General features: G+C 43.3%; 3 protein-coding genes across 5 annotated transcripts in view; 1 reads left to right on the forward strand and 2 right to left on the reverse strand.

Annotated features, from left to right (window-relative positions):
- Window positions 1-33: 33 nt before the first annotated feature.
- vps28 (VPS28 subunit of ESCRT-I) lies at window positions 34-6,271 on the reverse strand. 2 transcript variants are annotated; one of them, XM_060044168.1, is made up of 10 exons: window positions 6,183-6,271; window positions 5,573-5,641; window positions 5,447-5,475; window positions 5,294-5,331; window positions 5,114-5,203; window positions 4,919-5,024; window positions 4,615-4,716; window positions 4,252-4,305; window positions 4,063-4,154; window positions 34-1,178 (listed from the first exon to the last, which is right to left on the reverse strand). In XM_060044168.1, the coding sequence occupies exons 1-10, from the start codon at window positions 6,238-6,240 to the stop codon at window positions 1,058-1,060; spliced, it is 759 nt and encodes a 252-aa protein (XP_059900151.1). In that variant the 5' UTR covers window positions 6,241-6,271; the 3' UTR covers window positions 34-1,057. The 2 variants fall into 2 exon arrangements, with proteins under 2 accessions (XP_059900151.1, XP_059900152.1); XM_060044169.1 differs by lacking the exon at window positions 6,183-6,271 and adding an exon at window positions 6,056-6,154.
- Window positions 6,272-6,354: 83 nt separating this feature from the next.
- LOC132451591 (uncharacterized) overlaps window positions 6,355-16,522 on the forward strand; it is a 62,003-nt gene continuing 51,835 nt past the window's right edge. Inside the window, exons 1-4 of one of the 2 annotated variants that reach the window (XM_060044162.1) lie at window positions 6,355-6,494; window positions 7,006-7,103; window positions 7,209-7,365; window positions 7,588-8,886. In XM_060044162.1, coding sequence (XP_059900145.1) covers window positions 7,023-7,103; window positions 7,209-7,365; window positions 7,588-8,723 — 1,374 coding nt within the window. In that variant the 5' untranslated portion in view covers window positions 6,355-6,494; window positions 7,006-7,022 and the 3' untranslated portion in view covers window positions 8,724-8,886. Of the gene's footprint in view, window positions 6,495-6,523; window positions 6,783-7,005; window positions 7,104-7,208; window positions 7,366-7,587; window positions 8,887-16,522 lie in introns of those variants that run through there. The other variant, XM_060044161.1, reaches the window with a different exon arrangement.
- On the reverse strand, window positions 8,957-16,446 carry cap2 (cyclase associated actin cytoskeleton regulatory protein 2). The gene is made up of 9 exons (XM_060043335.1): window positions 16,278-16,446; window positions 15,551-15,636; window positions 15,096-15,201; window positions 12,123-12,309; window positions 11,748-11,920; window positions 11,272-11,395; window positions 11,088-11,170; window positions 10,532-10,675; window positions 8,957-10,118 (listed from the first exon to the last, which is right to left on the reverse strand). The coding sequence occupies exons 1-9, from the start codon at window positions 16,419-16,421 to the stop codon at window positions 10,035-10,037; spliced, it is 1,131 nt and encodes a 376-aa protein (XP_059899318.1). The 5' UTR covers window positions 16,422-16,446; the 3' UTR covers window positions 8,957-10,034.

Genomic DNA, 16,522 nt, shown 5'->3' on the forward strand with positions numbered 1-16,522 from the left:
CTCACAGACCACCTCATAAAGAACAATAACAAGTCCAATTTTATTGATTGTTTTATTTCTAAAAAAGTGTTACATGCTTTCAATTAAATTCAAAACTATTATTTACAATTAAAGCCTCAATAAATATGCTCTCCCTAAATGTTGCAGAGGACATGGATAGCAAAATGATAGGATATTTCCCTCTCTGCAGTCTTGTGTTGCTAAATCCTAACTAAATAAGCTGGTTAGGATACATAAGATAAAAGGGTACTATATAGTTTTATCTCTACAGAAAGAGTGAGGAGGAAAACATTGTTCATGTTTTCAAATAAGGGTAATATGATTATCTGTGGATTAACATAAACTCTGAAGATCTTTGATCTATTACCAATATCTATATCCAAGTGATAAATTATATAAAACCTTTTTCAGACCCTGACACGTAATAATATAATGCATTGCAAAGCGATTTAAAACCAACCTTGTTTGTATCATTTGTTAACTCCGTTGTTTGTAACTTATGATGCAAACAGTTTGTTGTGCAATGCATTATATTATATTCTTCTTTTGGAATCAGATTAATCTTTTGGTTTACACTTAGTCCCACCTAGCAATTTATATCCACTATACCGTAGGTTTGTATTCCACTACAAATTGTATAAAATAAACCCCATATCACAATATAAAGACAAGACATAACCGTTGTATCAAAGACGGGGTAGAAAGCCATACAGATGGCGTCATCATCACTAATATCCAGGGACAAGGGCTAGCTCTGCAATATCGCTCTAATCACTAGCCAAAAGGTCAGAGGTCGGACCAAGTAGGCAAGGCATGGAGGCTGTGTTTGAATAGATTCTGACCAAATCCCTTGACCTTGAAAGGTTAGTTGCATTTCAACGCTACATAGGGCAGACGAGAGGCAAAGTAACAGATTAGGTTGCAATTTCACCAAATCAAGCCCCTTTACGGACATGGATGACACATCCCCTTCAACAACTGGGTTGGGTTGGGGGGGGGGGGAGGGGAGGTTGGGAGTCAGGAGGGAGTCGGTGAGACGCGTGGGCCGCCGACGGCTCTAGGAGGAGTGGAGGAAGCGGTTGAAGGCGTTGTAGGCCGACTCCAGGTCGAAGAGCATCTGGCGGACCTGGGAGTCGTCCAGCTCGTCGGACGCAGACATACTGCTCAGGGTGGTCAGCCTAGAGCGGAGGAGGAGAGAGAGTGAGGGGGTGAGCGAGAGGTCAGAAAGAACAATCGGCTCCAGTAGCCAGGAAAGCAAATTCGCAAGCATGTTATTAGCATAGACCTCTTGGGAGATAAAACTATGAATGGTTAACCTATGATAGTTTATCAAGGTTGTGGCTTAGCCAGTAAACCTGACCAATGAGGTTACTACAATTCAGTTAAGGATTATGGTTAGTTGCTTGTCAGACACATGTTTTTAATTAAAATATAGTTAAAGCATAGAATCTGCATTTTAATTGTGAACTGTTTCAAGCTCTCTCTCAAAAAAAAGCAATGCATCGTATATTATGTGCCAAATTTAAATCATGTGATGTCACCTTGGACTTGTGTCCAGCGGTTGATAGGGGATCATTGAAAACCCTGTGGTCCAAGGTTCATAATTAGAGTAGCAAAAAGCACAGGCCCACTGGGCATTTTTAGATCATCAGTATCGTTGGAAACCTGCACTCAGGCAAAACTTGTACTCAGACACATCTGCAGCCTGGTCAGTGTGGCTGCGGTGAAACAATGTTAGTTCTGTCCCTTGGGAAGCCATTCTCCAATATAGAGACTTTATACAGGCAAAGGTCAGGGGTGGGTGCGCTTGAACAGTGGGAAACGTGCCAATTCTGCTCACAGCCACAGAGGTCACAGATACTTAAATGCCTAGCTTTCAAAGCTCTACACATATAATTGGCCATGTGGGAGTGTGTGTTGAGGGCGGCTGGTTGAAGCGGCCTCACCTGGCCCAGTCTGATTGGACTCTGGGGCTGGGTGAGGCTGCACACCTGTTGGAGTGTAAGAAGGTCCATGCTACACAGCAACTAGGTGGCAGCCACATACCACCTAGGGGACTTGTCTGGGCTCCTTAAGACACAGGGTGGTGATGTTGAATCTGGTTTATTGTAAAAGTCACAGTAAGTATTTTACAGTGCGTGCAGAGATGGCTGGTTTAACCTGTGGACACTGATTACCCAACGTCCAAAGCCCTAGAGTCCAGTCCGACGTGGCCCGGTTTAGGCTGCTTAGACCAGCCACTATCCACACACACTCCCACAGGCCGCTATTAAGGTCATTTTACATCAGGCAGGAGATGCATAAACGCATATTAATAAATTGCATCAACTATTTACAACAGTTACGACGTGAATATGCAGCATTTTCCAATTTGAATCGCACCAGGTAGATGACGTATGGATTCAAGCCTAAACCTCATATTCCCTAGACTCAGAGAAAACAAGGTTGAGGTCCTTTTACACCATGCATGCAAGGAATAAATTAAACCAAAGAGAGAAAACTAGACGGAAAAAAAACAGCAATTATTTCAGTTCTTTGTCGGTTATGATATGAATATGAGGAACTGAAAATAAGAATCGATTTATTGCAGTGAAAAAGATGGTTATGCAACACTCAAACTCATATAGCCTGGTGAACCCAAGCATATGCTCCATCCTCTAATCTAAATAACCTATGCATTTAGTAGATCATTCAATTGTAATTCAGTTGCACCCTATTGTGTAATATATGGGAAATCATATCATCGTATGCTTTACGCTGATGATTTGGTGGTACTGTCTCCCTCCAGTGCTGGCCTGCAGCAGCTTCATAGAATATGCTCTCAATATGGCATAATGTATGATATCAAATTTAACTCAACGAAGAGTGTGGTACTGATTGCTAGAACCAAGGAGGATAGGAAGCTTGTCTTTCCTTTTTTCTCACTGTCAGGTGAACCACTAGTGGTTGTAAAGAAGGTTAAATATCTGGGACATGTGATAAGAGATGACCTCTGTGATGATGATGATGTGCAGCGTCAGTGTGGCATACTGTATGGGCAGGCAAACATGCTGGCGCGCAAATTCTACATGTGTACTACTGATATTAAAATGACGCTCTTCAAAGCGTATTGCACTCCAATGTATACTGCCCACCTGTGGTGTAATTACAGTAAAGCGAAAATGAAAAAACTGTTGACCTTCCTGTGTCTTGAATAAAGTTATAATAATAATAATAATATGGCAGTGAATGGATGATAAATTGATCTGTGTGTATTTTGACCGTTCTTTAATACATCCATGTTTTGGAGACGTTTGTTTTGAAATCATTTCCCTGTTCGATAGCCGGCTATCACTCTTTCTGAGAAAGATGGTAATAAAAATGAAAAGGTTGAAATAAAACTGCACACCTTTAAGTTATCAAAAGCAACCTAAATTCATGTACCGCAGTGCAAGTAAGCATTGGCTGCTAGTCTCGCCTGCTTTCGAGATGACTGCTAAAAACATAATTACAGGTCTATGAAATGAGTGGTTTACTATGCATTAAGAAGGCGGTTATGATAGAAACTCTTAAATAGGCCATATCTCCGTGATAAATCTCAAATAAAAAGAGATCACTGAATCATCCCCAGGGAAGGCTAAGTGCAATATCTGCAGGGTTTAAGTTCAGCAAAAAACACAATGATATCATTATTATATATCGGCCATCGGTCGCCTGCTCGCTAATTATTATCTTTGGCATCGGTGATTGAAAACCGATGGAAATCATGGATAGCCAGTTTCAGTGTCCATGTAGGGCTAAAGAACATTTAGCTTGCTTTCCAATTACAACCATTCGGTTCAAATGATTACCCCCCATAGCAGCAGATATGTGCAAATCCAGTAGGCATTATATTTTGTAACTCCTACATATAAATATAGATACAAACTACGGTATGGATGCTGATCACATTGGGAATCGACCAGAGTACCTTTGACCTGGGAGTCAAACACCCTAGACACTACGTTACCATGCCCTACTGAAATAAATCAATCTTAATTTCAAATTAAATGGGGCCCAAACAGGGGGCACATTGTGACTTACCAAAGGCTGACTTTCTCCTTTGCCTCAGATTCTGGAGGCATGTTACTCATTCTGTTCATAGTTTCCATGAGCTCTCTCAGGTCTGGTTGGATCTGGAAAGGGAACATTAACTCATCAAGAAACCAATTAAAGAAACAAAGAGAAGCGCTTGCGCCATGCCACTCATTTACAAACATTTGAGGATCCTACCTCGTCCATCGCTCTGATCTCCAGTCTCAGCTTGTCCATCACAGTGATGAAGAGCTTGAGGATGACATTAATGAAGACAAGACCATTATAAGACAGAGGGTAAATATGCCTTTATGAAAAGCTCTGTTTACCATGAGTAGATTGACAGGACGTGGTACCAAACCTCCAGGTTTGGGTCATGGACCACAAATTCCTTCCCATTTATAAGAGTGTACTACTGCCATTAGCAGGCATTACCTTGTCGAAGGGCATGGGATTTAATATCATAGAGGGGGTGTGCGGGGTGTGTGTGTGTGTGTGTGTGTGTGTGTGTGTGTGTGTGTGTGTGTGTGTGTGTGTGTGTGTGTGTGTGTGGAGACGTACAGAAACAATATCTGCAATGCAACGGTTAAGGTTGCCCATGTCGTCCTTGATGGTGATTGGTCGGTCCTCCTTTATTCTCTCCATGGCTAGAGGGCAGTCAAGCTGGTGGACCATAATAAAAAGACGAGTAAGCATAGCCATTTAACACAGAGACATTGATTATACATGAATTAGATGTTGATTTTAGAAAGAATAAGAATTTGGAAATACACCCCCATCACATAGTTCAACACATAGCCTGTTGAGGAAAAATTGACGATAGGATGTAAAATGGAGCATTTGCACATCTAAATTATACACCTACTCTGTACTTTCTGCAGAAGTCATCGATGGAGCCTACGTCAGAGCCCTGGACCTGTTTGAAGGCAGCCTTATACTGAACCAGAAGTCTGGAGCAGAAAGCAGTGTACCTGAAAACCATTGATGATGGATATTAGGGACAACCCACTCACTTTTCTCTATTTGCTATTATCACTCACACAGAGAAATGTTAACTCACTCATTCGGTGTGACACAGTCCTGGATATAGGCTTTCTCTAGTGCCTGAAGGGTCTTGACCACAGCAAACAGCTCGGCCATGTTGTCATACCTGTAAACAAAGAAATGGTTTTACTTAATTTTCATTTAACAAAACAAGGATAATTACATGATTGGCACTAGGCATGTGTAATGGACTTACTTTTCACGTTCTCTCGCATTTTTGTACAACTTTACTTCCTAAAAAAAGACATGGAAATATCTTAATGAATATCTTGAAGGGGCTGATTATATAAAATGAGTTTGAAAAAAAAAATTACGGTTAAAATCATGTCTGTATACTAATTCGATTTACCTCATACAATTCCGGTTTGTTTGCTTGGCCTGTAAAAAAACCCATGAATGTACATATTAATAATGAATTGATTGAATGTCATTTTTTTGTCTGAAACATTTGTTTACCATCGGTTTGTTTGCTTACCTCCTCCGATCCCTCCCGTAACTGGAATGCCATGAAACATGATAGCAACCCTTATATAACCAAAAGGATCTGAGAAAAATAAATACAAATGAAAAAATAGATTCGAGAAATGTCAGCATTGATAAATAGTATTTGACGTTTATAGTATATTAAATAATAACCAAAATATATCGTTTGTTATGATGAAATAAGCACTGATCGCTAACGTATTGAAGTTAGCCGTCTACATGAAGTGAATTGAATTCCTTAGCATAGGCTAGCTGTAACTCAATAATAAGGTTCTTGTCAATTCTAATTCCGTCGTTTGTATTGCTTTCCTAGCTATGCCATTAAATACCAATATCAAATGCATTAATTTACGACAAATGTTACAGACGTCATTTGAATAAATGTAATGAAAATCGTGTTGCATTCTTGTTGTAGCTTCTAGCACGTTAGCACTTCCTTGATCATTTATGATTCCTCGTCATTTGTTGTAAATACCCGTTGATATGAAACGTTGGAATCGTATAAGAGATCAGGGTTTGGGCAATTCCCATGAGATGTTAAAATCGTTCATTTGATGTTGCATACAAATAAATATTAAAAGAAATCGAAGTATTTCACCAACCTTCCTTGGCAAATTGCTGTGACGTAAAGGTAAACACGCCTCCTTGTGAGGACCCCATCGGATAAACACATAGGTGTCCGTTCAGTCCCTCACTTAAAACAAAGCAATATTATATTTCTTTGTAAGTTGAAAAATGAAATTTCGAAGTCTTCAGAGATCGACACTGATTTGATATAATCAATAGAGATTTTCTTTTGTGTTGTGCATGTTTGCTAGAGTTGGGCACATTTTTGTGCACTCTCCGTGTTGAAGGAAAGGTTGTGGCGCGAGACTCAAATGCCGTTCAGATGAAAACCCATTTTTGACAAAGAGGTAGGTTATAAATAAACTTATAATACATTCAGTGGCGTATCTAAAACATTATACTACATAAGGCTGGAGGTCACTGGGTTAGGCTTTATTAAACGACCATGCCGAAGCTATTTTTAGGGTTGTTCCTCACCGTCTAGTTGTATCAAATGCCTTGTTGCTTGGCTGTGTAGCAGATGAAGCCAACCTGTTATGCGATGTGTCCGACACAAAGTCCTCAGCTTCAGATTATATATTCACTGAAATTTACCAATTCATACAGTCTATTTGAATCGGCCGTGGTATATACTGGTAAGCCCCTGTACTGAATAACATTTCAGTTCCTTTGAACTTGCGCTAAATCGTTATTTATGTCAGTTACATTTCGATGTGTATTGAAAAGATGCTTTCTTCTCGTATTGTGGCATAGAGCATGCTATTAATATAGTTTATTTCAAGAAATATTGATATGTTCAGTGAATGTGCTGTGTTGTGATCTCTGTATTAATAATAAGGCTTTTATTTTGTACGATAGTCTTTCCAGTCTCCACCATGAAGAGCTCCAGGCCCGCTCCCCAGGAGCAGTGTGGTGTTTGGTTGGACCCTGTGGAACTGAAATCAAAAGTGAAAAAAGTAAATCGAAATATTCCATCTAATCCATTCTATTCATCCCTTGTTTTGATCACTCATTCTGTCTTACCTGCTGTTTTTTGCTATCAAACTATCTTTGTATTTCAGAAGCAGCCGTTCCGGCCCATTTCTAACCTGCTGAACCCATTGGCTGGAGGTGATAGATACAGTTTGGCCGTGGCGCTAAACTTCACTCAAACCAAAATCGAAATGCCAAATGTCAAACAGAGTTCTATATCATCCTTCTTTACTGCCCAACGCAGAGGTCAGTGGTCAATCTTATTGAGCATAAAAATACATCTTGCGTAGTTAGTATTACCGGTAGTTGTGTTTTATTGTGAAAAAACTACAGTAAGATAAGCATTGAATGAGCTACATACATGAAATACTCACTGACTGTACTATTTTTATTGATACATCTCTCCTCTCTATCTACTGTGTGTGTGTGTGTGAGTATTTATTAATATATATTTTTATATTTTTTCAGTTCTCAAGAAGATGTCTTCATCTGAAGATCTACACATTTATCAAACTTCTTCCTCTATATCCAATCGGGACTCCAGCATTTCCACCACGGGAGCTCCGGGGACGAAGAGAAAACATGAAGTGGTTGACCGGATACCCGACGTCAAGTCCCAGGCCAAGGCTGCCTGCACTGATGTGGACAGGACAGGTACTGGACACCAGTGGATGGGTCAAAGTGGTCAGAAGACTGATCCTAAAGACACGGCTCGGCATGAGTACAACAGCACCCTGCCGTGGGACAATCAGTGCCGAGAACAGGAAGCAGAAGAGCTGCTTAGCCAACCAAAAAGGATGAAGCTGCACCCTGAAACCTTTTCAGTCTACACAGTTGGGGTTGACCCTCACATAGATGAACTTAGTCAGAAGCCATTGAGTCAGTTCTGTAGTTCCCAAAACATCCAGAAACAAATTAACCGCATCGAAAACAAAATACCAGATTTCCTTCCTCCCGTTTCCCAGCGTGACTTTGCCTTGAGCAACGAGGAGCGGCCCACACCGGGGCGCTGCAGGGACACAGGGGCGGATATCCCTGAAAGCTTGACTCAAAGTGAAAGTGGCTTTGGGGATGTTCTGGGGTCAGCAGGTCGAACATCCACTCAAAAGCCTTTCGAGCACACAAACGCGTCTCAGATCAATGAGGAGAATGACCAATACCGTTTGACATGTTCACAACCTCAATACGAACACCAGGTCTCAACAACACCTAAACCTCTTGATACATGGACAGAGCCAAAATCAAACCCTTTGAAGCATCGTGAAACAGATCAGGTCCGGGCAACGGTGGAAGAACATGACATTTTTCCAGAGCGAGCTTCCATGAAACCAAAAGACTCTCTCGGTAACAACTACCGGGTCCCAGACCCCCTGCCCCATAACCTTGGGAACGCTATAGATCTGCTGTTCACTCAGGACTCTGAAGGCCTCCGGGTCATAGCCCACCGTGGTCCAAGGGCCCCCAGGAACCCCCTTAAGGATCACACCAACCTGGGCCTCACATGGGAGCAGGGGACTGGAGCTCAGAAATATGAGGTCTATGAGGAGGAGGAAGAGATGCTCTTCACTCAAGATTCTCAGGGAAATATGGTCATCAAACATTAGGTGCTCAAATTCTGTTTTTCACTTACGACAAACGTCACTTACGGTATTCCATGGTCATAAAGAGTTTTGTGTGTTTTCTCTGTCTTCTTCGTCCTCTATTGGAGGTTACTGTTGTGAGTCGTACTTGATACGATGATCATGAAAAGCTTATGTGTCAACATTTGTATAGGGTAAGGTTACACTTATCTTACCCCATGTTGCAATTTTTTTAGCATAAAATATCAGGCTGTGACGAAGGTGAATTCAAATTTATTTGAAAAAAGATTACAATTACATGATTATTGATGCTTAATTAAAAGTTGTATAAGGCACTGAATGGTTGCAAGGCCCAAGTGTGCAACTGCACTGATGTTACCAGACAAACTTACATAAACCATCCAAACATTCATAGGTCGTCATCTGAAGGCCATAGGCAGGCGGACTCAACTGCACTGATGTTACCAGACGAACCAACATAGACCATCCCAACATTCATTGGTCAACATGTGAAGCCACAAGCTTGGTTACGTAGACTCATAATTCTCACAGAAATATGTGATACAGGTGTTGAAAAATATGGCATACGCTACTTCTGTACTGTTCTTTCTACATATTTTTGTCCTTCATTTGAGTCAAATCATTAGCATCCAATGATAATATAACGCTTCATCATATCTTTTCAAAATTGTGATAATGATAATAAAAATGGTGCACATATATTGGGATGATTAGTCATTTAACGAAATTTGTATGTGTTATACTCATACTTTAATACTGAATGTAGCTAGTGATACCATATATTGCTTTAATAGGCTACTTGGCTGTATTTAATTGGGCATTTTAAACGTTAAAGCGTATACGGTAATGTGCCAGAGCAGAGTTACTGAGAATAAATGACAGAACCATGTGACTACAAGGTAGAGCATTCTGCCTAGCCCTAGGTTATATATGTATATAAAAAAACATTTTGAGAAGACGTATATAAATGCCTTTGTGCCATGGCACACAAATGTCAAGAGTATAAATATACTAAACTATAAAACGAATTGATACGTTTAACTAGCAATCCCTTTTATTCCTGCTGAAAGAATGCCAAAAATAATAATGCAATATGCAATGCCATTGCTGTGTAGAAGTTATGCGGTTCAGGGTGAAAGGAAGAACCCACAAATAGAGTTGGACTACAAAAACATATTTAGAAATGGGTCTTTTGAGTGTATAACATTTACTTTGCCAGCTAAAAAAAGGGTAGGGTGTGTGAGAAGGGTGTGGGGGTGGAGGGGCATACATGACTGTAATTAGTAATGGAAGATAAGGAAGCAGTCGATGCTGTCAGCCAGCTATCTCGGTGGGCTCTGTCACCAGCCTGGAGCCGTCCCACACGGTCTTGAACTGCTCTGGGACGGGGAACTCTCTCTGAAGGATAACACACACATACACACACACACACGGGTTAGCTATTGGAAACATTGAACAAGAAAGCTCACTTTTAAAACGTATGTTTGAAAAAGCACTACAATAAACAACATCCCCGGCCTGTGTCCTTGTTCTGAATGAGCCCAGTAAAGACAACGAGGTGGAGGGTGGCAGCTACATAGGCGCTGTGTAGCAACACACGTTGCTACACAGACATAACCAAAGGCACAATTGTGTCCCCTCATTTGTATATGCAACCTGCTTTCGTTTCGCCCACATTAGCATAGCTGTTTAACGGATTCTTTACCCAACTGTACTGAATACGGGTATTAAATAATAATATTTTTTATCATTAGCAGTATTAGCAATAGTATTCGTATTACTGCAGTTATTATATCATATATTATGCTTACAAAGTCATCCTCTCCGACCGGTACTAGGATGTTCATTGCTGAGCTCTTGGCGCTGACGATGTCACAGCTGATGGAGTCCTTGCTGAGGTACACCTGGCAGCCCTCCGTCTTGTTGATGGAGATGGTGGGCACGTTACCCAACACCTGAGGAATGAGGTTCGTATCACAGGTGACAAGCTGGTGAACCTCTGAGCCCTCAGCCCATATAACACATCTTCAGTTTAGCAGATACCTGGGAATCCGAGGCCAAGCTTATCAAACTATAATTCTTTGTATAATCCTCAAGACAGCACTTTTAATCAAAATGTTATTCTATTATGGATACCTTTCTTCTGGTGAAGCATTATGGTGGCCCGGGCTGAGGGTGGTGCAAATTAATAAAGTTTCTATGCAGCCTTCTTAACAAAACACAGATTTATTTTTGTGAACAAAATAATTGTAGTCCCTCTCCGAAATAATCACAACTTTACCTATTTCCTCCGCTGTACCATCATCTGAAATGGGGCCTAATGTGACTAACAGAACAAACACATTCATCTTCACGTATTTTGCTTACCTGTAATTGAACAGATTTAGAATTAATAATCTCCACGATGCCAACCGCGTTCTCAAACACCAGCCCCAGCTTCTTACAGTTGTCTGTGAAGACAAAAAGTGACACAGAAACATGATTAAAGGCAACAAGGAAACAGTGTGCCAAATGCACAGTAATGCTGACCAGTGTTTTCCCTGTCACTCACCAACGATGATGGAGTTGATCTTGCCCTTCACCTGGATGGTGGAGTTGTTGCAGTCAAAGATGTAGACCACCTGCTTCAATTCAGTCTCCTCGATCAGCAGGTCGTGTCTCTGCTCAAAGTGCTCCTAGAGAGACGCAGCCGAGGGGAAGACAGTCAGGGATCACCCACCACCCAGGATGGATGTTTGCCATCCCTCCTTGGTAACTTAAACAGAGGCTATATTTAATGGCTACAAGTAACAGCTGAATGTAGTGCTTGCGAGTCAGCACAGCCGATCCGATGTATAAACGTTACAGACTTTGCTTTCCTCAAGCTTTAATGCCCTAAAACAACAAGTCACATGTCTTAACACAAATTAAATGCCTAATCAAACTACTTCAGTTCAGTTGATATGTCTTCATCAGACTAAGGTTTATTGTTTCTGTCTCATTATCTCCCACAGTGGAAGGACGGGGGAAAGTAACCACGGGACGTACCACCCTCCATTTCTTCCCGTCCAGCTCCAGTAACGCCGGCCTGTTCGGGGGGGCCATGCTGGGGGTGGACCCCGGTTTGCTGGCCTTGGCCGGGGGTGCGTGGCTGGGGCTTCCCTGCGAGCGCAGGTCGGGGTTCTTATGGGTCTTCTTCCCCTCGGCTACGTGCTTCAGACCTGTGGGACGTGACGCAAGCTTTGAGGACCATGTAGACAGAGTCTTCCTTTTCTTCTCCCTGCTAAGGTCGACCTTCACGGGTTAATGCGCAGGCACTAAAACCAGGGTTCACACACACAGCAGCAGCAACAGAAATCAGTGCACACGGCCCCCATCTCGTCCTGAAGTACTCCTGCTGCGTCTACCACCGCCGGCACACACCTTTGGTGATGTCCATGCCCTGGTTGAGCTGGGCGAAGAGAGCCGAGGTCTGGCCGCCCACGCCGTCCGCCTGGGTCTGGGCACCGTCGGCGTGGAGGACCGGAGGAGGGCCCGGGGGCGGGGGGGGGGGAGGAGGACAGGCGGCGCTGGGGGCCCCTTCGAGGAGAGGCGGGGGAGCGACGGGCCCCTGTAAGATGAGAGGATAGCAGGGGGTGTTTTAGCGAGATTAGAAAGCATGGCTCCATCTCCACTGTATCATTTTCATTAGGTGGAAATAAGAGAAGGGACGCTGGGTCAGGGTGATCGACCATCGAGAGGGTGGGTGTTATATCAACGCTGGCCAGCAGGGGGAGTATTGGATAGGGAATGATCTGAGCCTCAAAGTTAGAGGATTTCCAAGGTGAAGTTAAGGTCTCTGGTTGGAAGGGGGAATTTGCTCACTGAATGGCAAAAATATGGCAGAAAGAGAAAGATTTGACCTATCAAAGCTGACTCGACCTCTACAGTTAAAAAAAGGTTAATAGTTCCCTTGGATAGTTTGACCACACTCTGTGTGAATGAATCTATATCATTAAAGCATGGTCGTTTTATCAGAATACAGAGTCCCTCCTTGACAACTACAGTGATGGGAAGCACACACACACACACACACACACACACACACACACACACACACACACACACACACACACACACACACACACACACACACACACACACACACACACACACACACACACACACACACACACACACACACACACACACACACACACCCTGATTCCCTCTTCTTTGTCTGAAGAGTCACCCCAGCTGCTAGAAGATGTCCATTTCGCTCTCTCACACACACTTACACACGCACACACACACACAAACTCTCTCTCCAACTGGCAGTTAATGTACTTCAGTGTACAGCTGAGGCGACTTGACCCCTGACCTTAAGCTCAGCACATGTGTTGTACAGTAACCTGTTGCTGCAGATCGCTCAGCACATACCAGTGGATTACAACTGATGCTGTGTTTGCGTGTTTGTTGGTGTGTGTGTTGAAGTGCCGGGTTGTAGTGGTGGAGGCAATGATATAAAGTGTGTGTGTGTGTGTGTGTGTGTGTGTGTGTGTGTGTGTGTGTGTGTGTGTGTGTTAGTCGAGTTTCACTACATCCATATGTCATGTGTATAAGTTCCATTAAACTCTGCAGCAGCTGATGGCTTGGTAAAAGCGTGGACAAGCCCTGAAGTTTAAGTTACCGTTAAGGTTGTGTGTGTGTGTGTGTGTGTGGGTGTGTGTGTATGTGTGTGTGTGCAGCCCCCTTTTGTTTGGTGGGTTTAGCCTGTGGAGAAGAAACCCTCAATTGAAGTCCCTGGCAGACCACCTGTTGAAGCCACACACGCCTGTTGTCACACAAACGTCCCCTCTGTCGGCCGACGGCAGACAGCTGACACACGCTCAGGGCTGCTGCAGGGTCTCAAGTTTCCCGAGTTCAGTGAGGAGAGCAGCGCACACACACACGCACGCACTCACACGCACGCACACGCACGCACCACACACACAGACACACTCACACTTGCAGAGACACGCATACATACACACAAACACATATACACACAGACACACACACACAAACACATACAGTTGTTGAGCACCAGTTTAGCATTCAGTCCTAATCGTTGGTCATGCTTGTGGAACACAAAGGATCTCCCTGCGTCCTGGTTCTGGAACGTGTACATGGCTTCCATGGCTCCATGGCTCAGGATATTCAAATGAAATGCCAACCTTAAGTCTGGGCTCCTCTCTTGATGATATAAGGGCCAAAGAACAGTGGGCAGGACAGGACAATCTTGAATTGTCCCCAAAAGCTAATTGACCTAAAATACCACTACATAAGGTCATATAGACAGCAGATGAACAAGCAGGTGCAACATGTGTGTGGTAGGGTACTCAAGCACAAACAAGTAGACTCATCCATCACGTCTAGCTGCAGTGAAGCAAACTGCTTTTGGCAGAGCAAAGGAAAGTGTCTCCCATCTACTGCATTTAGATTGCTGCCGTTCCTAGTCTTTTGCCTCGTGTGTGTGAGAGTGTGCGAGAGAGAGAGAGAGAGAGAGAGAGAGAGAGAGACAGAGACAGAGACAGAGACAGAGACAGAGAGAGAGAGAGAGAGAGAGAGAGAGAGAGAGAGAGAGAGAACTATAGGACAGTTCATCCATTCATGTTTTTGGAACAGCGTCACTCCATCGCTAAAAATGGAAGGGGGCAACCAGAGGGACTTCATGTTGGTTCCGCGATAAAAATATCAAGGTTTGCGAACGAAAAGGAAATGGAAACGAAACAAAGCAATTAAAACTCAAGGAAGCTTAAGAAGCCTATGTGTTTGAGGTAAAAAAAAAAAAGGCGAGAAGAGAGAGAAGAAGAGAAGCAGTAGATCGGACTGCCTAAAGGGACGACATACCAATGATCTACTTTATTATAGATTCATCTTATGAATCAATTTGTATGTGTAGTTTCACGCATGTGTGTGTGTTTGTGATTCATCTTTGATTCAAGTATTCAAACTGTGTATCATAAGGTCTGGCTCCTACACACATGCGTACACTACAGTACATTATGTGTTCTACGTGTTAAGCCTACTGTATACTTTGTGTGTACAGAAGACTATTCTGTGTATCGTGTCTAGTGTCTCTCTGACTGTAACTGTGTCAGCTTGTTGTGAATATCATAGTCCACTGTCTTTAAATGTAAACAATTGCTTGTGCTTGTGTGCGTCTGGGTGGGTGGGGGGATGTCTGCATGTCTGTCTATGTGCATCTGTCTATCTTTCTGTGTGTTCGCCCACGTGTGTGTGCATGTGTGTGTGTGTGTATTTGTGTGTGTCCATGCCTGCGTCTGTGAGTGTATGTGTGTGTGTGTGTGCTCACGCATGCCCTCATCCTTTCTGTGTGTGTGTGAGTGTGTGTGCGTGTCTATGTGGACTCACAGTCCTGCACCAGGTGACCCCAGTAGTGTGGTGCTGCCTGATGAAGGCCTGCATCTCTGTCCAGACAGACAGGTAGGACTGCACCCACTCCACGTGTCTCCTGTCACTGGAGAGATAAAGAGAGAGAGAGAGAGAGAGAGAGAGAGAGAGAGAGAGAGAGAGAGAGAGAGAGAGAGAGAGAGAGAGAGAGAGAGAGAGAGAGAGAGAGAGAGAGAGAGAGAGAGAGAGAGGAGAGAGAGAGAGAGAGAGAGAGAGAGAGTTTGTTTGATGGACAAGCAAAGTTGGAGTACATCAGGTGAGTTGGTGGGAGGGGGAAAGGGCAAGTACTTTAACATCAAACTGCTGTTGATAACGTAAATGAACAGGGAAAAAAATCCTGAAATCATGTAGTACCAATACTTAAACTGAGTCACGCACACTCTTCATCATGGTTTTCTATGATGAGTTATATTTACGTTTCCTTGTAGTCTTTCAGTACCCGGTTGGTATAGAAAGTGGCTGCATCATTCATCTCCTTTACATATGGAGCGGGCTTCTGGTTCTAATGGGGGAGAGGGGGACATTAATCAGTAGAGAGAGGGAGTGAGAGGGAGTGAGAGAAAAAAAAAAAAGAGGGTGGGGGGGGGAAGGATTAAAGACAAGTGGTCACTTCGTATGTTTGTGTTTGACTGAAAAATCGTAATTCTTCCGACAGGGAAAACTGTAAAAAGCTAAAGTTTTTCCATTTCCATATATAGAATGTGAAAAATGTTATCTTTCTCAAACTCAGGAGGTTATAGAAGATGTTTTGAGTAGGTGACTGATGGTCTACATGGATCAGAAAGGGCTTCAGCGCTGGTAATCTGAGACGTATCAAGCGGTTCTGCTCAGATCCTAAAGGTATTCCCTAAACTTACAGCCATTTGGAAGGAGAATCTAACCAAATAAGCAAAACCCCTTTTAGGGTGGGGGAGGCTGTGGGAGGATGGGGGAGGATGGAGGGAGGCTGTGGGAGGATGTGGAGGATGGAGGGAGGATGGGGGGAGGATGGGGGGAGGATGGGGTTTGCAGATGCTCCAAAATGCAATGAGAATGAAATCAAAATCTGAAAGTGAAACAACGTGAAATAAGTTTGTTTCACTTTAAACAAATAACTTTAGGTGTTGTACCTCTGAGTCAGTGTGTGTGTGTGCTCCTCCTCACCACGGCGACCCAGCCCAGTGCAGGGATGCTCTCGCTGACGGCAGAGAGGTGGTTGAAGAGGCTGCTGCCGCGGTGACGCTCGCGATACTGCTGGATCTCCTGGATGTGGTCGGCGATGGGCTTCAGCAGGTCCGACAGCTCCATCTGGGGGAGGGGGGGGTCAGAGAGGAGGGTGGAGGAGTAGAAGGAAGGGGGAGATGATCATTGGTATGGATGAACAGTTGAAGTGTTCAGGTGAAACAAGT

This window comes from Gadus macrocephalus, chromosome 22, assembly GCF_031168955.1.
Source record: "Gadus macrocephalus chromosome 22, ASM3116895v1".
NCBI lineage: Eukaryota > Metazoa > Chordata > Actinopteri > Gadiformes > Gadidae > Gadus > Gadus macrocephalus.